We start from the raw sequence: 24979 nt of genomic DNA on the forward strand, positions 1-24979 counted from the left end.
ACAAAAAGGGCGGGGCCTGTCCACACACACACGGAAATGTTATCAACACACCTGCTAGCTGTAAAAATGTCCACATGTCAACATGTACACAAAACAGATAGTGTTCACACACGCATACTTATGCCTTTAAACCAAATAGTGTGAGATCTTTCATTCATTCAATCATGCAAACTATTAGTGCAAAGGTCAGCTAACACCTGTGCTCAGGTGAGTGTTTATGTTCTTCTAAAATGGATGGTGGAATGTGAAAAGAAGGAGGAGGAGCGCCCAGCCACCCCCACACCCAGACCCCAGCCGCAGCAGCAGCGGCAGCCGGAACCCCCCAACGCCACACGGCAGCAGGCAGGGGACAACCGCCCCCCGGGCGACCAAATCCGCCACCCAGGCCAGGACCAGCAGGACCGCCGCGAGCTTCCCAGAGCCAGAGAGCAGGGAAGCACGGGGGAAAGAGAGCGGCGCCCCAGCCCAACCAGGAGAGCAGCCCCCCCGCTGCACCGGAAGAGCCCAACGCAGGGCCCCACCCGAGAAGGGCACCCACAGCCCCAGACGAGCACCCCATCACCACCCAGGAGTTCAGGGCATCCCCCCGCCCCAACCCCAGGTACGAGCCAGGACCCCCCAAAGGAGACCCGCTCCGCGCTCCAGGCAGCCACCCGCCCGGCCCACGGTTGGTCCAGGGAGGAGCAAGGCAGGGGCCAGCCACCCCCACCCCAGAGGGGAGCACAAGGAAAAAGGGGGGCCCACAAGGGGTGTTGTAAACATGGCCCGACCAGGCTCGGCCACTGTTGGAAGTTTGGCGGGGCCCAGTGCCCAGGGGCAAGGACCAGAACCCACCCCCAGGGACACGGACACCCCTGGCTCAGGTGTTATGTGAACCCCCCCCCCCCCCCCCCCCCCCCCCCCCCCGAGCGGAGAGAGCACCGCTGGGCCCAGGAGACCGGCACCCAGGGGACACGGCAGCCGCCACCAAGGGACCCGTACCCTCCACCAGGGAAGGGGTAGGGGACAGATGGTCCTAGGTCCCACCTTCCTTGCAAAATGTGTGTGCGTGTATGTGTGTTTGTGAGGGTGTGTGTGTGCATGTGTGTGTGTTATATGTTGGAGTATATATTTTGAGGGGGAAGGGGTGTGTGTACTAAGGGATGTTATTTTTGATATGTTCTAAGACGATCCTCTCAAAATATTTCATTCTCACCGTGAGGGCGAGGGCAACTGGACGGAAGTTGTTGAGTGTTGTGATTGCAGGTCTTTTGGGCACAGGAACATTGGTTCTGGATTTGAGGCAGGTGGGGACTGTGGACAGCTGTAAGGAGAGGTTGAAAATATTTGTGAACACACCAGCTAGCTGGTCATCGCAGGCCTTCAATAGTCGGCATGTCACCCCATCTGGTACAGCTGCTTTTGCAGCATTGATCCTTTTCAGGGTATATCTCACCTGGTGCTGCTCAAGCGTGAGTCTTGGCTCCCCCTCCGGCTGCATCCAGTCCAGCAGGCTTATTGATGGACAAAAAAAACACAAACTCAGATTTTATTTTATAAATATACCTGTGAAATTTTTCTTTAGTACATTTGATGACAGTTTGTGGAGGACTTTTCCTGAGGTGCCAGTTAGGTCTCACTCCTGACATATAAGATTAACAGAGAAACACTGTCACAAAGGATGTTGTCCACACCCTCGGCTCATCACACACAAAAACAATTTGTTACAAAAGTCTTGTAACCCATTACTATTTAAAGAGAGTAATATTGGTGTGGCATTACCTTTTAACAGCAATAAGCTATTATAGGAAGCTATCAATTTTTATGGTTTAGAAGTAAACTGGTACAATATGGTTGTGTTTGGGTTTTTTTTTTCTTCTTCTTCTTTTTTTTTAGATTTCAAAGCTTTTGTGTTACATGTCTGTCAGAACCACATTTTACAGCCCTGAACACATAGCAGCTGTTGGAAGATCTGATCTCTCAGGTGAGGTAAATTGTTTCTTATAATTGGCCTATCCGTTGTTTTGGAGAAGAGGAAGTGCTTAAACCTCAATCATTTAAACACTATTGAGCTGCTTTCATTTTGACACATCTCTTTGAAACTATAAGTAAAAGATTTCGATTTTTACGCAACTGTTTCCACCTTCTGTCCATAAATGAGTGGTTTTCCAAAATTCTTCCTATTTGACTTGAATACTGAAACAGTTCTGACGTGGATGGACGTCTGAGCTGGAGATGTGAGAGACTCACAGGATAATTGGACCTCCTTGAGTGAAGCGGCTAAATGAGCTGCATGATGATGTTTTCTTTCATGCTCCTGCGTGTTTGTGTTTGGACACGTCTGAGGTAAAGCTCAGATTCAGACCCATAACCCATTCGAAGCTTTAATACTGGCAGTCAACAACAGTCTTTCCTGCTAGGACCACAGGGATCTGCTGGGGTTTATGTCAGGTTAGACTCACCTGCTAAGGTGACCTGTCCATCTCAGGATCACACACTTCTCTGCAAGAAGCAGAAGATGGCCCTCTAAACACTCTGGAAATGGCCCACAGACTGAAGCAGCTGAGGTTCTACAGAACCTGACAGGAGAGGTTCCATTTTTGTGTTCTGACCACATTTACTTCTGTGTTAGAGACCAAGAGAATGATTTCATATTTGTGCTAGAATTAAGAGAATCTGAGGTTTGCTTTGGTCAGCTTTCTCTCAGAGAACGTTCTCTGAAGTGACGTCTGAACCAGAAGAATGACCTTCATGGAGCTCATGGTGGACAAACAGCATCTCTGTCTCATGACATCTTTGTTTCTTTGTTTCTTAAGCAAAAACACAAGTGTGCTTTGGTTGGTCCCTCCCACACCCTCGTGGTGAAAAATGAGACATGTAGATCCATCTCTGAGGGATAAAGATGATCCCAGCCTCTGAGAGGTTTGTGAAGGTGTCACCCAAGGTCAACCTGTGGCTCTTCACAAACACCTTCCATGTTTGGATGGAGCAACTTCTCCGTGCCTCTTTTGTGTAGAGCTGCACTTTACATGGTTGCCAGAGAAACATAAAGAGGCGGGATCAGGAGTGGGAGCCGCTTCAGTTTGGTTCTGACGTCATGGGTGAACTGGATATAAACTGGGACCAGAAACACTCATCTCAAAGGTGTGACACTAGTGTGAGATTCTACAGCTGGTGATCCCGGAGCTTAATTCAGAGATGGCTTGGCACTTTACGTCTGCACTCGTGGTTCTGGTCTTGGTGAGTTCAAACTTAGCTTTCTTGTGCTCGAGAAGGTCACAGGTCACAACCGATCCTCTGTTTCCTCTGATTCTAGGCAGCCTCAGAACTCAGTTGTTCTATTGGTCAAAACGGGAATAAAAAGGGTATCCATTCACTGTTTCGTGAGATTACCACAAAACCCCTTGTTATCTCTTACAGGAATAGGTTTGGTTGTAGAATTCAGTGGAAAAAAGTTTGGTCCCTGCCTCAAAAACATTTCCTCACCAATAAAATTACAGTAATTTATTTCAAAATTATTCATACATTTTACCCTGTGAAACACTTTTTTTTAACCAAATTTTAAAAAGATTTGGACACAAACTGTTTGTTTTGCCATTCCTCACCAGAAACTGTGCCTCATCTTTTTGGGATTGCTCTTTCACTCTAACATTTTGGAAAGATTTGACTTGTTTTATAACAGCCCATCTATGTGAGGACTGAAAATTATTCTACGAACATATTATTTTTGGATATTTTACACAAGGAAGATTAAATGCAGAGAAAATGTATATAGTCAACTTACTTCAATGACAAATTTTAAAAGAACAAAACTGTAGAAAAGAACCAAAATGCAGGTTTTGATGTCTGAAGCTCTTATGTCAAAAACATTTTGTTTTTGATTAAAAATCAAAAGTGCCAGTGAGAGGAAAAAAAAAGGTTTCTCTGTTAAAAGACCTTTTCCTTTATAGTTTTAAATTCCAAATCCATAATAAATACCTAGATTGTGTCCATTTAGGTAAAAATCTTGGACTGTATCGTATCGCCACAAAGTTAGTAGAATCTTTTATGGACTTGAACACGCATGAAGATGAGAGTTCACAACATGTGAGTGGAAAAGATACACATCTTTAATGGAAACATTAGACACAGCAAATCTGGTGCTCACTTCTAAATCTGGAACCATCTCAACCTGATTTGAAAATCTTTTCATGTGAAACATTTTCAAATGACTAAAATATCTGATTGTTCTTTAAGAACAAAGAAATCAGAATTTTATAATCTTTCAAATTAAAACTACCTCAAGTCCATCCTTCCATTTTCCAAACTCACTCATCCCTGTTCAGGTTTAAAGGGATGCTGGAGCCTATCCAGCTACTGAGGGACAAAGACAGTGTTCTCCCTGAACAGTTTACAAATCCATCACTTTTCTGAAAATATATTCCATATAAAAGTTTGTGCAAATTTCTAATATTTTCTCCCCAACATACTTCAGTCATCCACTTATTTCATTTAAATTCCTCTTTGTTGTTTGTGTCAGAAACTGTCTGGTCAGGATTTTTTCCAGACACAAGCTAAATCAGAACCAAACCAGAAGCACTCACAGACCAGATGTGCTGGATCTAACTCTAATGTTGAGCTGAACCTCTGAGAAGTTGGACTCACCCAGAAAGAGTAGCAGAATATGAAGAGGGTGTACTTGATGCCTCTGTATCCTCTCATGTTATCTTGTCAGATGGAGGGCTGCAGGTTTGCTTGCTGCTCACATGACTGCATCAAAGCCTGTGAGGACCTGCAGGCTGCATCGCTGCCGGAGAGCTCGTCCTCATCTTCTTCTGCATCTGCTGTCATCTGTGGCTGGGAGGAGCCGGACAGCTACTGCAAAAAACCTCCCATCTCTGTGAGAGGCAAGTATGTTTTACATTTTGAGGGTTTGAGTGCAGATAAAGAGCCGTGTTTCTCTGTTCCATTTCTTTGGAATTGACCATCCAGGTATTTTGATTGTCAGGATTCTAACGGTTGCATCAGGATCCTTCAATAAAGTATCACTAGCAAAATGTTTGAATGACCCTATTCCAGGGGTGGCGAACAAGTTTGACACCAAGAGCAAAATTTTTTCACTGTGAGAGTCAAAGAGCCACACCACACACAGACCTGCCAAGATGCACACACACACACGCAATTAAAGCTGTATTATTGTCCATAACACACTCCTCTCCCTACAACAGAACAGCAGTATTGTATTTGTGTTTATTTCAAGGAAAGTGTCCACCCTCAATACACACATCAATGCAGCTTAGCCAGAGTTAACACAGAGACTACCCTAGAGGTCAGATACTCCCTCCACACACACAGGCACCTCTCTCTCATTTCATACACACACTCTCTCTCTCTTCATCTCACTCTTTTCTCTGCCTCTCTCTGACACACAACTACTCAGTGACGGGCAGTAAGGTTGATGCTGGTGAGAATGTGACTCCTCTGAAGTCAGATTTATGATGATAAAACTGAATATTTCATCGTTTATCCAACAGCATTTAATCAGCATCTTCCTTTATCATAGCAAATCATGTCTTTCCAGATCTAAAGGTCTGCGAGGCCCCTGGTATTCAGGCTTTTCTTCTGATGAGAAGAAAAACTCTCACTGATTGAGAGACAGACAACAGAGATTGAACACAATTGTGTGCTGATGATGCCTTGCTGCAAATGAAAACGTTAAAGTATTTACAATATTATAAACTAAAACTAAACAAGTAAACACACACTGGAAACTGACTGTGGGGCAGAGGTAGAGTGGTTGACTTCTTATCCTCAGACTGCAGGTTCAATTACTACCCTGCCCACCCATATGTCTATGTGTCCAAGTGTCCTTGGGCAAGACACTAAACATGTATGCACAAATGTAAGCCTTCTGAAAATATTTTTTACAAATGAAGCCATGAATCAACATGCAAACAGAACAACACAACTCATTTTAAACAAAAACGGTTAATGTTTGAGTCATTATCGTAATCATAAATGAAATTTGCACTGAAAGGTGTTAAAAAAAACTCATTTTTAATTTTGCTGTATTTGGAATTTCACTCGAGTTGTGAAAAAATATATTTTGCACTTTTTTCCAGCTGGGATATTTGGCTTAAGACATTAAATCAGGGGTGTCAAACTCATTTTGGTTCGGGGGCCACATTCAGCCCATCTGATCTCAAGTGGGCCGGACCAGTAACATAAAAGCAAAATAACAGCTTTGTTTTAGTATTTTTTACTCAATTTGAAAAAATGCCTCAACCAGCAGCCTAATCACTTGGGGCCAATGGATCTTGAATCAAATTAATTTAAATGCAAAAAAAGTTGGTCTATTGGATTTTATACAGACTGAATATTTTACATCTGACACTGAAGCAATCCTGAAACTTTTCTTTATGGTAAGTCTCTTAGTGGTGCTGAATGTTATATTCTTTGAACATACCAAGACATGACATACCAAGCATGGGGGTTTTGCATTCAGCTTCGTGAAAGAAAAAAACCTGTCCATTTTTCCTGGAAATCTCTTCACTCCACTTCACTTTTTGAAGACATTTTGGTCATCAGGGTGTTGCTACTGATCATCCTTATAGCTAGATAACAGCGGTGAGGCTCATAGGGAACCAAACTGCATCTAAATTCTCAAATCACATTTAAGACAAGCTCAAATTACCATTTTTAACGTGTTGTTTTTGTGAAATTTAAAAAATAATTCATAGGCTTTCATGCATGAAAATGGGACATAAATGGCATTTGTGTTCGAAGGAGACCAGCAATTCCCCAATCCATCACCTGGAAGGAAGCAAGAAGAAATGAATACTTAATTATTGGTCAGATTAAAGCATAGTTTAAAACAGTACAAAATAAAGTCCACTAAAAGTCATCTTTACATGCAGATGTGTGAATCTGTCTTCTGTACCATTGACCTCTGCTGTTACCATTGTCTGAGCAGTCAGACCTGTGAGACAGCGCCCCCTGTTGACCAGCTTGTTCTGTTGGTATGGTGTCAGGGGAGAGCTGGATCTTGTCAGGTCAAGGCATTGTTTCATTTCTGATGTCGGATTACTTAGAGTGATTTAGGGTCCACCCACACCAGAACAGTTGTACAGATCCATGTTAACTGGAGGCTTTGTTCTGGATGTCCTGCTTCTTACTATTTGCATTCTTTATCCTCCTGACTACCAGCAAAGCAAATGTCCTCTGTAGAGGACATCTCTCAACCTGATTATGTCCCAACCACCGCATACTGAATGAACTTGGTTTGGTATCTACAGAGGACATGTGAGACTTTTCAGTAATACCAAATGTGAATGGGGTGAGGCTCTGGGAATTGTGGTTTTGACTAGACAAAAAATGTTGTCTCTGGTAGCGATGAGGTTAATCAGAAAAAGTATCTTTAAAACCAACTCCATCTATTTTCTAAAGCTGCTTTGGGCTCACCGTTTGGGGTCATGGAGTCTACTTGGCAACTGAGGGGTGAAGGCAGGGAACAACCCCTCACCTACTCACTCTATGAAAATATCTAAAATTTCCTTCTTCTAGGATTATATTTGCCAGTAGGATTAGTATTGATTTATGACAATATTTGGTACAGAGGCTTTTGTTTATGATTCGACAGGTCAAAAGTTTTCTATATTTTTTCACCAGGTTTGCACACACTGCAGGAGGGATTTTGGCCCACTCCTCCACACAGATCTTCTCTAGATCAGTCAGGTGTCTAGGCTATTGCTGAGTAACACGAATTTTGTGCTCAAAAAGTTTTTGAATTGGGTTGGGGTCTGGAGACTGGCTTGGCCACTCTAGAAACTTGATATGCTTCTTACGGAGCCCCTCCGTGGTTCTCCTGGCTTTGATGTCATGTTGGAAGACCCAGCCAAAACCCATCTTCAATGTTCTAACTGAGGAAAGGAGGTTGTGCCCCCAAAATCTCTCTATACATGGTCTTCCTCTCCTTAATGGGGTGGCCGTAGTGCAACAGTAGGGCGGTCGACCCATGATTGTAAGATTGCAGGTTCAATTCCCGCCTTGCACGCCCATGTGTCGAAGTGTCCATGGGCAAGACACTGAACCCCACCTTTCCTCTTGTGGGAGGTTGGCGCCAGTGTTCAGCAGTGGAGCCGCCATCAGTGTGTGAATGTGTGTGCATGGGTGAATGGGACTGTGACTGTAAAGCGCTTTGGGCCTTCGAAAGAAGGTAGAAAGCGCTATATAAGTATACACCATTTACCATTTAATATAGTGACATCCTGGCCCATTTGCAGAAAATCACCCCATAGTATGATGCTACCACCCCCATGCTTCACAGTAGGAATGGTGTTCTTGGGATACATCACAGTATTTAAGAGTATGCAATATTTTCATATTTTAGCTGTTTTTACATTTGAACTCTTCTATTTATCACTTTTACAGTTTAGACTTTTTACGAGTGTTTTCTCACCCTTGGCTGGGGTCTTTGTGTTCGGGCTCCCAGAGTTTTGTCCCTGCTTATCATTTGGCATCTCCTGTTCTGGGTCCTTCGAGCTGCCTGGCCTGGTGCACCCACGTCGGGCGCACTGGACCCTGGGGGTTTCGGGGCTGTGGGGCAGAAAGTGCTGGGGATGAGTTCTGCTTGTGCTGCATGGATGCTGCTGACACCCCGGCCAACAGGAGGACCGGGCAGACTGCGCGTTCTGGGTTCTCTCTTTTTTCCCTTTTTTTTTTGTAATTTCTCTTTTGTTTGTGTTTGTTTTTGTTTATTTTATTATGAGAGGCTTATTTAATTATTTTATTGCATGAGTCGGGATTTGGTGTTTTTGCGTTCTTGTTTGTTTTTTTGTGCAGCACTTGAGCTGTTTTCTTTACATGAAAGGTGCTTTAGAAAATAACATTAATTCGAATTTGCATTTGAACCAATTAATTTTCCTTTCCTCGTTAATACACATCATAGAAGTGGGATCAAAAAATAGTTTGAAACTTTAACAAGAATTATTGTTCCTGCTGTTTTTGTGTTTTCATCTGCAGATGTTTACGAGGAGCTGTGGAACAACAACCTGAACATTGCCAAGGATATACTAAACCTGCCGTTCCTGCAGAATATGGAGAAACAAACACTTTCACCGGATGTGTATAGCAACTTCATGATGCAGGACATTTATTATGCGGGACAGGTTACCAACATGTTAAAGAAATTATCTGAGACTCCAGGCGAGCTTCAAGACTTCTTCAAGAACAGATATAACAGCTATGACAAGTTCCTTCAGACCTTGCTGCACGACTACAATCTTAAGGTGAAACAAAAGTTGTTTAATGATGTTCATAAGCGTCAAAAAATACCATCTGTGAAGCTCAGGTTTTTACAATTTTCTCATCATCTGATCCTTTGCAGGATGTCTCTTGCATCAAACCGATCCCTGCCATAAAGAAGTACATTGACGATTACAGAGAGATCATGGAGAAGGAGGAGCCAATCTACTTTGCTGTGGGTCTGTATCCCTGCGCGAGACTCTGGCCTTTCCTCGCCAATGAACTCAAAATGGACGAGACGAACCTCTACTACAAGTGGAAGAAAGACAACATCGATGGTTACTATGAAAAAAACTACAAAGACTTTCTCAACAAGCATCTGCAGAGCGAAGAGGAGATTGAAAGGGCAAATAAGGTCTTCAAACAGCAAATACTGAACGAGGGAGAATTCTTCGAAGCGTCCGGCCAAAGTGGAGTAGAGCGAAGGAGACAAGGTGTCAGATGAGTGTTTAAAACAAGTCATGGATTTGTCAGGTTTCACTATAAATGATGTGGTGATAAATAAAGCATGTCTCAGAACAGTGTGTCTATTACTGAGATCAAATAATTTCACAGAACACTCAAAAATACCAAAGATCTAAAAAAATCGTTTCCAGAAAATTTGTGACAAATGAGTTTAGACTGATCCTCCTCCTGAGTTGAGCCTGTAATCTTCCTCATCCCTGATCCATTCTGCCAGGATTTTTTTCTGAAAAAGGACTGTAGTAAAAATGCAGTTAGATTGTGCCCAAATTTCTAGACATATAAAAAAAATCAATAAGATTCAGAGTTCAAAACTAATCTTTAAGAGTTGTACTAGCAATCAAGTTCGGTTAGAACTGCAGCAGATCCTCTTGACCATGTCTACATGCCTAAATGCATCAAGTTGCTGCCATGTGATTGGCTAATTAAAACCAACCGGCCCTTTTATTAGGCAAACCTGTCCAACTGCTTGTTATGCTGTATTTTTTTATCAAACTGAGCATAAGAATGGGGAAGTACGAGGTGATGTTTGTAAAGTAACAGTCAAATAGTAACAGCAATATTTTTGGTTATAGCCTGTTTTAGGAGAAAAAAGACAAAAAAAATGTCATGTCTTTAGAAAGGTTAATAAATTAGGCTATTAAAGAAATAAACTGACCAACCAGATCCCTAAATACCAGTAGGTGCCCTTGCGTCAAACGTTCAAAGCATATGATTGAGAGATTCTCCTGAGCCTGCTTTCAGTGGAAGGGGTGTGGCCTTCTGACATGCTCACTCCTGATTGGAGAGAGTGGTTGTCATAGAAATGTAGACTCAGACCAACATGGACCAATCACAGCTTACTGAGGATGTCCGGTTCTAACATGGTGACAGACGGCTATATCAGGGAAAAATGGCGACTGAAATTTGGTTCCTTTATTTGATTGGAACTGGAAGCAAAACATTTTCTATGGGTGACATCACACACAATCCGTCCAGTTATATGTTATACAGTGAATGGTTCCAGCTGATAGAAAGGCAACAGAAACTCAAATAACCACTGGTTACAACTGAGGTCTGCAGAAGAGCATCTCTGAACGCACAACTCATTCAACCTTGAGGCAGGTGGACTACTGCAGCAGAAGACCACAGCGGGTGCAACTCCTGTCAGCTAAGAACAGGAAACTGAGGCTACAATTCACAAAGACTCACTAAAAATGACAGTAGAAGATTGGAAAAATGTTGTCTGATCTGATGAGTCTCCATTTCTGCTGCTACATTTGGATGGAAAGGTCAGACTTTGAGGTCAACAACATGAAAGCATGGATCCATCCTGCATTGGATCAAATGTTCAGGCCTGTGGTGGTGGTGTAATGGTATGGGAGATATTTTCTTGGCACACTTTGGGCCCCTTAGTAGAAATTGAGTACGGTTTCAATGCCACATCCTTCCTGAATATTGTTGCTGACCATGTCCATCCCTTTATTATCACAGTGTTCCATCTTCTGATGGCTACTTCCATCAGGAAAAGGTACCTTGTCCTAAAACTGGAATCATCTCAGACTGGTTTCTTGAATATGTCAGTGCCTTCACTGGACTAAAATGGCCTCCACACTCACCAGACCTCAACCCAATACAGAGACTTTGGGATGTGGTAGAACGGGAGATTGGCATTGTGGATGTTCAGCCGACAAATCTGCTGCAACCGTATGAGGCTGCCATGTCAACATGGACCAAACTCTCTGAGGAATATTTTCAGTACCTTGTTGAATTTATGCCACCAAGGATTAGGGCAGTTCTGAAGGCACAAGGGGGTCCAACCTGGTACTAGCTAGGTGTACCAAATAGAGAGGCCAGTAAGTGTATGTATCTATATCTATATATCTGTATATCTATATGTATATTACTATTTTATTACTATTTATCTACTTGTTTGTTTATTTATTTGTTATTTTATCATTAATATCATTACTGAGTCTAATGTTTGTGTTGCATTACAACACTGAGATGGATGGATGGATGGATGGATGGATGGATGGATGGATGGATGGATGGATGGATGGATGGATGGATGGATGGATGCATGGATGAATGGATGGATGGGTGGATGGATGGATGGATGGATGGATGGATGGATGGATGGATGGATGGATGGATGGATGGATGGATGGAACTCAAAATAAATGGCTCAATTTGATGTAAGCTGCGGTGTCTGGCCACTGGAGGTCGCTTTTGTTCCGTTTTTCGTTTGTCCAGATTGTTCAGCATGAAAAGCTGAAACACAGAAAACCTTAATAACAAAGACATGCCGAACTTCTGTTGCCGTAACTTTCCAAGATTGATGTGGAAAGATTTAACTGTACTCAGGTAAATCTTAACTTTAAAGCTTTTTTTAAGCTGAGCAATTCACTTTTTTGTTTTATTTTAGGTCTTTTGCCATCACTTTACACCTAGATGTGTGTTTTTATTTTTGTGCTAAGCAATTTTTCATTTAGTAGTTTGTAAACAATATTTACAATAAACATGTGTTTTATAAAGGAAAAACATCTGTAAAACCTAATCACTTTAGGGGTGTCTTAGTCACATTTCCGGAAACACTTGTTTTAAAGAAAGAACAACAGCTTTTCCCATCAGGGGTCGCCACAGCGAAACAACCTCTCTGTCGAGGATGAGTCGCATGATGAACTTTGCAATGTTTTACGCCGGATGCCCTTCCTGACGCACCGCCACAGAGGCAGAGAAGGGAGTAGAGAGCAACCCGGATTCGAACCCTGGTTTCACGGACGGAAGGCGCCGCAAACCAGCACGAGCTAAATCGGCTCCTTTTAAAGAAAGAACATAAAGTACAAAAAAAAGGTTTTAAAAAAGTGATGTTTTATATTTTCTGCTATGAAATATAATGTGTGCTTTTTTCGCTTCTTTTATTTATTTTTTTATCAGTTGTTTGTTTTGTTCTGTACAAGTTAGAGTTTTTCTCATGCTTTATTTTGAAAGGTCTGAGCGGAACTCCTTCTTTCCTCTATAATCCGGACAACGGAACCCGCCTTCAGAGCAGCAAACGGACCGAACAGTCTTCGAAGAGTCTTCGAATCTGTGGACTACCATGGGCCCGTCCGGTGAGCTCACACAGTGGGGTGTTTCATTGTGGTTTTTCGTAAGAATTTTCAGATTTTTCAGAAAATCTTTCGCAGAGTTGCCGCAGCAGCGTGTTCGGTAATTTAGCATGCTAGCACCTGGACAGGTGCTTCAGACTCACCTGGAGAGACCGGGTGTACGCGAACACGTGGGTCTGCGGCTTGATTAGGATCTAGATGGATGTTTGCGCGGACGAAACGACCTGTTTATAATAAACTCCGGATGTTTTTAGCTTTGTTGCTAACCGATTAAGCTAGCCTGGCATTAGCGAGCTTCTATTCGGGCTAACCGGGTTAACAGTCTCGTCTGTCATTCACTAACTACTAGCTCATAAACCAGAGTTACGCTGTAATTTACGCTAAAACAGCCATTTGGGCTGAACTGAGCCACAAAAACCGTCTGACTAATGCATTTATGTGTGATTTTTCTATTTACGTCCAAATAGTTATTTATTGAGGTTTAAAAAAAACATAAAAGAAAAATGAAAACGTTTGTGTTTTATTTTAAACTCTAAAAAAATAAAATGTCACCAGCACACATACGTTATTGTTCAGTAACAGTAAAAGATTAAAGTTGCTGCATCTCATGGAATGAATCAAAGCAAATCAGCAGATTTATGTTCTCATTTTATTTTAGTATATTCATAACCTGAATATAAACAAGACTGTAACAGTCAGATATTCAATAATAACCATGTAATGTGGCATCACTTTATTTGTGACATAGGAAGAGATTGTTACTAATTGGAAAATGAAACAGGAGTCAGATGTTTCTCCTCAGGTGAAACAACAATCCTGAAAGGGACTTTTTGCAGAGTAATAGCAGTTTAAAGCCTCGTCTGGGGTCATCCTGCTGTCAGTTTTCCCTTTTCATAGGATTTGGTGTGTTTGATCCCTTGTGGAGCTAAACCAATGGGATAAAACAGCTGTAGCTGCTCATCCTAAACCAGGCATGTCCAAAGTCCAGCCCTGAGGCCAAATCCGCCCAAGTTCCGGTAGGCCGCTGCCATAAAATCAATAATATAATTTTGTAAAACCTGAGTGTGCGATTTATTGATTGTAGTCGGCTAAATTCCTTTATAGCTGTTGTAAACCTGCTGCGACCTCTTCCAGGAGAAGTGGAAATTGGTGAATTTATTTTTCAGTGAAATATGAAACAACTATATCTGCCTAAGATGCCAGGAGGCTGTGACTGTTTTCAAGCGGTTCAATATTGAAACTACCAAACGAGACATGCTATCTACAACAAGCCAAGAGGGAATGAATGCTGCAACAAATTGAGAGTTATTTTGGTATGAACATATTTAGATTTATTTGTTTTCAATGAAATGATGAATAAATAAATAAACTGTCCATTAAATAGTACACTTACATTTAATGTTTTTAAAAGTGGCCGGGATAGGCCCCTGCAGCCCCCAGAAGCCGGAAAGGGATGACTGAATGAATGAAATGGTTCAAAAAATATCAGACGAAGTAGTTGTCCCTCAACATATTTTCCTCAGTAATTAAGTTTACTTTTATCTAGATAACCAGTTCAAACAGGTGCCAATAATACAGGTCATGAGTGGAGGACAGAGGATCTTCTCACAGAAAAAGTTACAGGTCTATAGATGACCAAATACTTATTTTCCACCATAATTTACTATTAAATTCTTTAAAAATCAGGGAATGTGATTTTCTTTTTTTTTGTCATTTTGTCTCATAGTTGAGGTTTACCTATGATGAAAATTACAGGCCTCTCATCTATGTTTTTGCGAGAACTTGCACAATTGGTGGCTGACTAAATACTTTTTGCCCAAATGTATTTATATGAAACCCAAGCCTTAAGATCCCCATTTTATTGTTCTTCAATGTGATTTTATTTTTTATGTTATTATTATTATTATTTTTTGCTGTTTGTGTTGTCTGCCAAAGACTTATAAATCTTATAAACTTAAAAGTGAAAAAACGCAATCATTGGGAGTGTTCATATAAGCTCAAGTAATCTGGTTTTTAATAGAAATCAGACAAACACACAAACAAACTGAGTGTTTCTGATATGGCATGTGTGTTCGGACTGCTTTCCTGTACTGGGTCAAATGCCACCCCCACCTGAGAATGTCTGAGACAGACTTTGCCCCCTCCGCCCTACATAGTTTTGTGGATGGTGAAACGTTGGGTTTTATCTGCGATTTTTGCGATTGTGGAACAATACCCGTCCACATTCACATTGCGGCGGCTAACATCTTCGTGGCGTCCTCGTTTCACCATTCCTCGTCCTCCCTCACCAGGTGAGGTGGTGTTTGGCAGCCCGGTGCCGGTCTGCGCCGAGAACCGGCTCCGCTGGGACCTGAAGCCCGAGCAGATCCGACAGCTTTCGGATGAACTCATCTCCGACACTAAGAAGGTGTACGACGCCGTGGGGGCTTTGGACCTGGACAGCGTCACATTCGAGAACACGCTGAAGGCGCTCGCCGACGTGGAGGTCGAATACACTGGTAAGTGTTTCTCTCTTAACCAGCTAACTGGTTTTGTGGTGAGAGCACACACATGTCACAAAGGTAACTTCCGGGCTTGAGTGGTGTAATCTGATTACTGAGACCGGGGACATGTGGACCATCGGTGAGACACTGATGATGCTTCAGACACTTTCGCCTTCAGATTTTAACTTATTAACTTACAACAGTAATTCTGTTCTGATCAAAGCCAGAACCACCCCGGAACCAGACCTGGGCCCACAGAGTTCTGTGAGAGCTGCACTGGGGGTTTCAGGTCCGTTCCGCTGAGATATTAGGAGAGATTTTAATTTTAAACGTTTAAACAAAGCTTCAGATGTTTGAAGAGAGGATGTTCTGTTCTGATCAGATGCCATTTTTGACCTAATCTGCTGCAGGTCTTTTGTTTCTATGACAACATTATATTTGAAATCTGGCGTTTGGAAGCATCTCGTTGGAACAGTTTGTGATTTAGAGGAAAATAATCCAGAATCTTTTGAGCAGATTGAGAACGAGGTTTTAAATCCAGGTTTTAACAGCCGTTCAGTGAGAAACTGCATCGTGGCTGAAGAGCTGCAGAAGCTTAAAATCAGTCCTGCAGCCTGAACAGTCGGACTTGAATGTTGGGACACGGACACGCCAGCGCAATGGGCCATCCATTGTACAGAAGCTGAGGCAGCAGATTGGGATTAAAAAACGTATCAGCAGTACTGAGGGAAAGCAGCTGAACCAGCTGCTGCTTTGTTTGGAGCTGCTGAAACCACCAACACGCCTCCTCATTGATGAGGATAGTGCGGCAGGAATCCCAACAGGCTCACTCTGAGCAGGTCTGAAGTAAATAAAGGAACATTCTCCACATCTAGGTTCTTCCTCCTAAAACAATGTCAGTTCTATATGAGGCCAGAACAGTCTCATCATTCACTAATGCACACACTACGTATCACAACTGTAATTTTATGCAAACCTGCAATATACATTCGGAAATGCACTCATTGTGTTTCACAAACACACGTTGTGTTTCACGCATGCACAATAAGTGTTTCTCACAAATGTACACTCTTTTTCACAAAAACACAATAAATGTTACAGAAATGCACAATAGATGTTTTATAAACAGGATTTTTTGGTACACTTGTAATATGAACTCAAAATCATCCGAACTGCAGATGTACATTTACAAACCCCCTCTTGTATGTCATCATTGGCTAAAATATCTGTCAATCAAACTCACCAGCACAGCAGGCGTGTTCACTGTCAGTCAATCGAATCAAATCTATTGACAATCTAAGGGACCATTTGATTGGCTACAAGTGTACCTACAAATTATGATTGGAAAGCATCTATTGTAAATTTCTTTAACATTTATTGTGTTAATGTGAAACACAGCAAGCACATTAGTGAGAAACACTTATTGTTTATGCGTGAAACATTTAGTGTGCGTGTGTGAAACACAACGTGTGTGTTTGTGAAACACAGGGTGTGCATTTCTGAATAAAGAGACGGTTCTGGCCTCATAGTTCCACTCCGATAATCTTTTAATCTATTTAATCTATTTAATTTATATCAAGCCAAATGAAATCAGTAAAGTGGTGCTTCAAGGACCTAATGAGTACTTTTTCACCAAACACAAAGCTATAAATCAGGGGTGGTGAACAAGTTTGACACCAAGAGCCAAACTTTTTAACTGTGAGAGTCAAAGAGCCACACCACACACTGACCTGCCAAGACGTACACACACAAACACGCAATTAAAGCCGTATTATTTCCCATAACACACTCCTCTCCCTACAATACAACAGCAATTATTGTACTTGTGTTTATTTCGAGGAAAGTGTCCTCCCTCAATTCACACATCAAATGTAGCTTAGCCAGAGGTAACACAGCAACTACCCTGGAGGCCAGATACCCCCTCCACACAGACACAGGCACCTCTCTCTCATCTCATACACACACACACACACACACTCTCTCTCTCTATCTCACTCTTTTCTCTGCCTCTTTCTGACACACAACTACTCGGTGACGTGCAGTGAGGTTGATGGCTGGTGAGGCACCGACTCCTCTGACGTCAGATTAATGATGATTAAAAACTGAATATTTCCCTATTCATCCAACAGTATTTAACTGGTGATTCTTTAGAACTCAACATTCCTCTTTCAATGACACTTACACTAACAAACGTCTGGACAGAGCATCCTTCTGGTGTCTAAGTCATTCATATTCACAATAAACACATTAAATACATCACATTTCAGATGTGTGTAGCATACAGTAATTTTAACCTTCAGTAAAAAAATTACTTTTATAACTTTTTTTAAATGTAAAAACTAATGATTGACTTTTGCATGAAAAACTGATAATTGATGGAATAACAAAATATTCACACCAGCATGCTCAGTCAGGTGTGTTTTCCAAACTACATCTCAGAATGTCTTACCCTGTAGCAGTGATGGATGATGATCTCAGTGGGATTTCTCTTGTTTCTAGTGATCCTCTGCAGATCAGGTTTATATTCAGTCATAGCCTCTCTGATCAGTTCCTTTATGTGAGTGTTGGTCTGAAGGGACCGATGCTTTGACTTCACGTGTTTCAATGTTATAACAGGGACTGGCAGAGATATAATGAGGAGAACATCAACAGCAGCTTGAGAGCAGCTCTTTTACAAACGGGTATTTCTCTGTTCTCCAAAACGTAACGGCCTTCTTTCAGAGAGTCACAATATATAGAAAATATGATGAGACACAAAGAGCCGCAGGCTTATTGCCCGAGAGCTGCCCCTGCTATAAGTTATCTTGTTGGCAGGAGCAGGGGCCACTGAAAATATAGATTTGGTGAAGACGACCATTTAAGGTGTTAAGGACCATGGGGGCTCCTTTAGGCCTAAAGCCACATGGGGCACACTCCTGGGGATACATCTGTAGGGTCCATCCTACTGGGCGTTCTGAGCGCTCTGTACGACTTTGATCCAACTTTTCATAAAAAGGACTACATTCTACATGAGTTTTCTTGTCACTTTCCTCCTCGCCAACGAACACGCAGAGGTTAGCAGGAGCTGCCTCACACCAGCCCTACAGTTTAGATCCAATCTCCAGCTCAGACGAGGAAAACAAACGTTCATGGATCTATTTAACTACAAGGGGATGATCAGAATGGAGCAGAGCAGGAAGCTTGTGCTCCACCCATCAGTTTCTATGTCACAAATCCGATCTTTTTTAAAAAGTATTTTTCATCTGATTTTAAAGAAAACAATAAGTATTCTGGATTTAGTAATTATTCTGTGAAAAGTATTATCTTTTCTTAATAGATTTTTCTCAGACGTTTTTTCTTCCTGACTGATTTAAGTTGTTTATCTGTTTTTGGTCATTTCAATATATTCATGATTCATTTGTAGGTCAAATCAGATGATTTTTTGTTTGCCATCTTAAAAAAAAAATACAATATTTAAATCAAAGATATTTTCCAAATTTCTTGTTTTTCAAAAGTTTAATCCATAATTTAGCCTTTACTTTGGAAAAAACTCAAATCTCCTAATTCAGAGCTAACAATATATTTATACACTAAAATAAATATCCTGAATATCACTGTTGTTTACAAAAAAAAAAGCTGATTTATTGTCTGCTGAAAAATTAAACTCCTCCCATTGCCAACATGTTTACGTTCATTGTCATTGTTGCCAAAGCAGAACAACAAAACACAAACTGCTGATAACTTTTTGTTCCGTTTATTTCCGGAATATTTGTGTTCATCTTTTGCTAATGTGGAGTTTAGATTCAAACCCATTGATTTCTTTTGGAAATAAGGTGATAAATATATAAACAGTATTGGTCTAATGAAACCAAAAGTATTTCATTCTCATGTTAGTAAAGTTTAATCAAACTGTGTGAATTTTTTTCTCTGTGGTCTGACTCCGCCCCTCACATTTGGCCCCTCCCTCTGTCAGTCCAGAGAAACATGCTGGACTTCCCGCAGCACGTGTCGCCCTGTAAGGATGTGCGAGCGGCGAGCACCGACGCTGACAAGCGCCTGTCCGAGTTTGACGTAGAGATGAGCATGAGAGAGGACGTCTACCAGAGGGTCGTGGCTCTGGAGGTGAGCTGATGTCGCCGCTCTTTCCTCCAATCAGCAGGGAGCTCCAGGCCGAGCCGCTAAACCAGAGTTCAAGTCTTTGGGATTTTAGCTTTGGATTATTAAAGGGGGGGAAAAAAGACTAATCTTTGTTAAAGTCTGAATGTTTTTGCCCAAAAAATTCATCAGATCTGGTTCCACTCTGATCATTTTTATATGTTTGTCAAACGTTCCAGAGGTCTTTTCATGATGATTATGCTGCTTTTAGCCCAAATAAAAAAAATACTGTCCTTTTCTAGGCAGAGAAGCAGGAGTTCATTCGAAATTTCCCATCATTCCTTGTTTTACATTCTCTCCCACTAGCCGTACAGTTCTGATCCAGAGTCCAGCTCAGATGAGGAAAACAAAGACGTTCATGGATCTATTTGTCTGCAAGTGGATGCATCAGAATGGAGCGGAGCAGGGAACTTGTGGCCCGCCCACTTTAGCAGCTACAGGCTTTTTCCAACTGCATTTTTTTGGCTGCCCCTGATTCACAACAGTCCATAAAGAAATGCTCCCAATCATCAGAAAAAACCCACAAGAAAAAAAATGGGTTTAAACAAATTTACACCCTGGTTTTCCGAAGATACATAATCTCTTTTTGTAAACGTAAAACCTGTCCAACACAAAAGGCCTTCAGCTCTCATCTGTTCGTTCAGTTGTCGAACAGAACAAGTAAAAAAGAAAAGAAAACGGCACAAGAGCATGTCTAAAAAACCCAAAAATCCATTTCTTTCAGAGTGGGTCTTAAAGGAACATTGGAGATCTACTGGTTCCTGGAAATTTGAAAGAACAGAGGAAGCTGAACATCCAGGAATGTGGCCTTGGAGGTCTTTACACAGAAAGTTATCAAACATTCAAACTGAAACATTCAGGACTACACAGTGAAAGGTTTTGCTTGCCTGTTGCTCGGCACCTACAGTCCCGCCCACAACTCTGAGCTGGATTTCTAATAAACACCTGCCGCTCTGCAGAAACTATGTCCTAGAAAACAACACAGGTTTATTGATTTTTGGCGAAATGAGGCAAAATCATAATCAAAAGAATACTGAGAACACATAAAATGGAGCAGAAGATGATCTGAGTGGAACTTTAAAGACTTTGTAAATAAAGACATCAAAAGTGTTCATGAAAACCTTTCAGACAGAATGTGATTTCATTTTCTGAACATGTTCCTCCTGCTGGTAGCAGCTGTAATGTGAAAACCTCAGAACGTAGCAGGAGCAAACACCAGGAGGCGAGGGACTCCTTCCTCTGATGGAGGTCACTTCAGGACAATCATGACACCCACAGCCTCAGGGATGCAACATTCAAAGCAGCATGGTTTGAAAAAAAATCCAAATTCCTGCTAGCTGAGATCTCCTAAACTCTGCCTCCTCCAAGTTTGTTCCTGCTGTTTCATAAAGTGAAATGTCAAACTCCTTTTCTAAAGCCTCATCCAGAATCTGTGCTTCTGCTTTTCTGCAGAAGAAGATCGACGCGGAGAGCCTCAGCCTGGAGGCCAGGCGCTACATGGAGCGGCTCATCAAGCTGGGGAAGAGGAACGGCCTTCATCTGTCCAAAGACACCCAGGAGGTGCTGATCCCCGTCTGAGTCCACGCACCACATCCTGCAGGAGAACCGCTCCCCCTGGTTCTGTCTGGTTTTCCAGGCAGCAGGAGGATTGAACTATTTAACCAAAGTTTGAAACGCAGCAAAAAGTAGATTAAAAGGCACAAAAAAGGTCAAACCTTTTACTAATTACAAAAAACATTGAAAGCACTGGATTGTTTTTTTCTCACTGAAATGACTCACAATGCAGGGACTGAGTAGAATGAAAACCTGAGAAGGTCCAAGTGAAGAATGTGGTTCTTCTTCCTGCTGTTGCTGCAGGAGATCAAGAGCATCAAGAAGAAACTGAGCAACCTGTGCATCGACTTCAACAAGAACCTGAATGAGGACACCACCAGCCTGGGCTTCACCAGAGACGAGCTGGGTGAGCCGCGCGCCTCAGCTCACCTGCTCAGGCCCCGCCCCCCTCCTGAGTAGCAGCTCATCCGTCTCCTGCTTTGTTTCCAGGCGGCCTTCCTGAAGACTTCCTGAACTCTCTGGAAAAGGACGGAGACAAACTGAAGGTCACTCTGAAGTATCCCCATTACTTTCCCACCATGAAGAAGTGCTTCGTCCCTGAGACGCGCAGGAAGCTGGAAGAGGCCTTCAACTCGCGTTGCAAGCAGGTGATCCTGTTCTCCAGCATCAGCTCATCCTCATGCCTTTGGTTTCTGTGCCGGTGCTCTAGAGCTTTAGGATGGATACTCTGCGTCTTTAACTCCTTCCTCCTCTTGGCAGGAGAACTCTGCCATCCTGAAGGAGCTGGTGAAGCTGCGCGCGCACAAGAGCTCGCTGCTGGGCTTCAGCACGCACGCCGACTTCGTCCTGGAGATGAACATGGCCAAGTCTGGGAAGAAGGTGTCCGGCTTCCTGGGTGAGTGATGATCTTCACCGTCGTGATGGTGGAGGTCGGCTGAAGCTCACGCGGTGTGTGCTGCAGAGGAGCTGGCCCGCCGGCTGAAGCCTCTGGGGGAGGAGGAGCGAGCGGTCATCCTCAAGCTGAAGGAGAAGGAGTGTCAGAAACGCGGACTACCTTTCGACGGCGAGCTTCACGCTTGGGACACGCGCTACTTCATGACACAGGTGAGGCTGCTGCTTCTGGGAGACAAACCAACAGTTTTGTTTAAAGGCTTGAACCTCCTCCACTTCTGCCACCTTCAGGTGGAGGAGACGCAGTACGCCGTGGACCAGAACCTGCTGAAGGAGTATTTTCCCATGGAGGTGGTGACTCAGGGTCTGCTAGAGATTTACCAGGACCTGCTGGGACTGTCCTTCCAGCTGGTGGAGGGGGCGTCAGTCTGGCATCCCGACGTGACCCTGTACAGCGTGAAGGACCGCGGCAGCGGTCAGATGGTGGGACAGTTCTACCTGGACCTGCACCCCCGGTGAGCAGCTCCCACCCACCACCTCAAACAGGAACCTGTGAGACCCAGAAAGATCTGTTTTCAGGAGAAACCCTAGTTTAACATTTTACAACTGCAAAATTATCAATACTAATAAAGTAAAAACGTTTCTAGGAAACACATTTTTGTAAAAGACGTTAAGATCAGAAAAAACACTAAAAGAACTTGTTTCAAAACAGCTGAAGCCTTCTTTTCAGTCCATGAGCGTCTTGAATTGGTTGGATCCGCTGTCTGTAGCATGTCTGTCATTTCCTCGGACAAATGTTCAGCTGAGCAGCAGTCTTCATATTTGGTATTGGTCTTCCTGTGCTTCTCTGAACGCTTCCTGCAGGGAGGGGAAGTACGGCCACGCCGCCTGCTTCGGCCTGCAGCCCGGCTGCCTGCTGCACGACGGCTCCAGGCAGATGTCAGTGGCGGCCATGGTGGCGAACTTCAGCAAGCCCACCGCGGACGCTCCGTCCCTGCTGCAGCACGACGAGGTGGAGACGTACTTCCACGAGTTCGGACACGTCATGCACCAGCTGTGTGCCCAGGTCAGCCGCCGGGTCTCAAACTGCACCGCTCGGCTCTGTCCTCGGAGACTGAGCTGCTTCTGTGTCCGCAGGCCGACTACGCCATGTTCAGCGGGACCCACGTGGAGCGGGACTTTGTGGAGGCGCCGTCCCAGATGTTGGAGAACTGGGTCTGGGAGAAGGAGCCTCTGCAGAAGATGTCCAAGCACTACAAGACCGGTAAACCCATCCCAGACCAGCTGCTGGACAAACTCATCAAGTCCCGCCTCGCCAACACCGGTGAGCCTGAACGGAGGACGGTTCTGACCCAAATAGAAGACAGAGATTCTGATCGATTCATCTGTAATGGAGATGCTTGTTGATCATGTTGGTCATGTGACCCGGGTCCATCTGCAGGTCTCTTTAATCTGCGACAAATAGTCCTCGCCAAAGTGGACCAGGCTCTGCACACCAGAACCGGACTGGACCCGGCAGAAGAGTACGGCCGCCTGTGTCAGGAGATCCTGGGAGTTCCTGCCTCACCAGGTCACACGTGCACTCATGCTCAGTTTTCTGTGACATTTCCTCTGAGTTTGTCAATATTAAAAGTAAAAACATTTGACATAAAACAGGGCGGGGCTTAAATATCTTTAGAATAATTTAGTTAAATCTATTGACTCTAAAAGATATTTTTGCTCTCTCTGTTTTTGATGGTAATCCATAATTTTATTATTTAAAGTTCTATTTTAATTCATAAACTAATTTGTTTTAAATAGAAACTTGACAAATATGTTTATTTATTTGAATCGGAACAGAATTGTGAACACGCGAGTCACATAGACAAATAAATCGTGAAAAGAAATTAAAAGTTCTACAGAGGTCAAGACATGTGGGTCGTTTCCTCCACACAAGCGCTGGTGTTTCAAATGATCTGCTTTAGCTTTTTTTCAGATGGTTGCAGGGCATTAATGATTTATTTTAACAACAGTTTGGTTCAGATCATAATTTGTGGGCGCTGATCCGATTTATAGTTGATCTTGGTTCATTTTGAACGATCTGATTCTCTGACCTCAAATGGATCCAGAACATCTTTGTCCAAAACTTCCACCAGTGAGACTCAGACAGAAATTCCTGCTACTAAACAGTGAAGTTTTCCAGATTCTTGGATTTCTTCCAGATCATTAAGTGGAAATGAAATCTGTGTCCAAACAAACAAGTAAACTAGAATGAATGTCAAATCCATTCACATGTTAGTTTCCTAAAGTTCACCACTGTTGATTTTCCACATCCAAAGAATCCAAAGGGAACATTCTTATTTTTAATTTAGTCGATTCATTGTTTCTCCCACAGATGTTTGTTATGATTATCAGAAGAGAACGTGAGTCTGTTCTTGTCAAATGCTGAGTTTTGACCGACTGACCAGATCCCCAGATCCGCCTCAAAACTGCAACCTCTCTCTCTCCTTTGCAGGTACAGACATGCCGGCCACCTTTGGTCACCTGGCCGGCGGCTACGACGCACAGTACTACGGTTACCTGTGGAGTGAGGTGTTCTCCATGGACATGTTCTACGCTCGCTTCAAACAGGAGGGCATCATGAACCCGAAGGTGAGCAGATCCACTGAAGCCCCGCCTCTTTTCTTTTTTTGAAGAAGCGTGATACCCTAAGTGACTCTACGTCTACCGGTTGGCTGTGCAGGTGGGTCAGGACTACCGGAAGTTCATCCTGCGGCCTGGCGGCTCCGAGGATGCCTCGGAGATGCTGAAGAAGTTCCTCGGGCGAGATCCCAAACAGGAAGCGTTCCTGCTGAGCAAAGGACTGAGAGTGGAGCTGGACGCCAGCACGCCGTGTCCCTGCTAACCAGCCACCTCTGCCCCCGCCCTGTAACCCCACAGACTGAAGTTTTCTAAAAAAGGAGCCTGTGAAATCTCCATCCTGGACTTAAATAAAGTGATTTGGGGTGATATGTGTTCGTGTGGATATTCACTTTAGTTCAAATGTCTGAAAAAGACATTTTTTCATAAGATTAATTTGATTGTCATGCAGCTTCAGCTTAAATCAGAAATTATTTAAATGTG

General features: G+C 43.0%; 2 protein-coding genes and 1 long non-coding RNA gene across 4 annotated transcripts; 2 read left to right on the forward strand and 1 right to left on the reverse strand.

Annotated features, from left to right (window-relative positions):
• Positions 1–914: 914 nt before the first annotated feature.
• Positions 915–4730, reverse strand: LOC110014857. Its single transcript, XR_002289862.2, has 3 exons — positions 4624–4730; positions 1436–1493; positions 915–1303 (listed from the first exon to the last, which is right to left on the reverse strand). It is a non-coding gene; the product is annotated as an uncharacterized LOC110014857 (long non-coding RNA).
• LOC101157524 lies at positions 3073–9782 on the forward strand. The gene is made up of 4 exons (XM_020701983.2): positions 3073–3219; positions 4694–4865; positions 8980–9245; positions 9344–9782. The coding sequence occupies exons 1-4, from the start codon at positions 3178–3180 to the stop codon at positions 9704–9706; spliced, it is 843 nt and encodes a 280-aa protein (XP_020557642.1). The 5' UTR covers positions 3073–3177; the 3' UTR covers positions 9707–9782.
• A 2655-nt stretch (positions 9783–12437) lies between these two features.
• Positions 12438–24867, forward strand: thop1 (thimet oligopeptidase 1). Of its 2 annotated transcripts, XM_011473787.2 has the most exons (15): positions 12438–12558; positions 12697–12818; positions 15107–15313; positions 19251–19399; positions 20885–20992; positions 21290–21392; positions 21476–21633; positions 21746–21881; positions 21948–22090; positions 22169–22392; positions 22742–22943; positions 23015–23201; positions 23319–23447; positions 24372–24508; positions 24600–24815. In XM_011473787.2, exons 2-15 carry the CDS (start codon positions 12806–12808, stop codon positions 24759–24761), a joined length of 2058 nt encoding a protein of 685 aa, XP_011472089.1. In that variant the 5' UTR covers positions 12438–12558; positions 12697–12805; the 3' UTR covers positions 24762–24815. The 2 variants fall into 2 exon arrangements, with proteins under 2 accessions (XP_011472089.1, XP_020557658.1); XM_020701999.1 differs by lacking the exon at positions 12438–12558 and having other exon boundaries at positions 24600–24867.
• Positions 24868–24979: the final 112 nt, after the last annotated feature.

Source organism: Oryzias latipes, chromosome 4, assembly GCF_002234675.1.
Source record: "Oryzias latipes chromosome 4, ASM223467v1".
In the NCBI taxonomy this organism is placed as follows: domain Eukaryota; kingdom Metazoa; phylum Chordata; class Actinopteri; order Beloniformes; family Adrianichthyidae; genus Oryzias; species Oryzias latipes.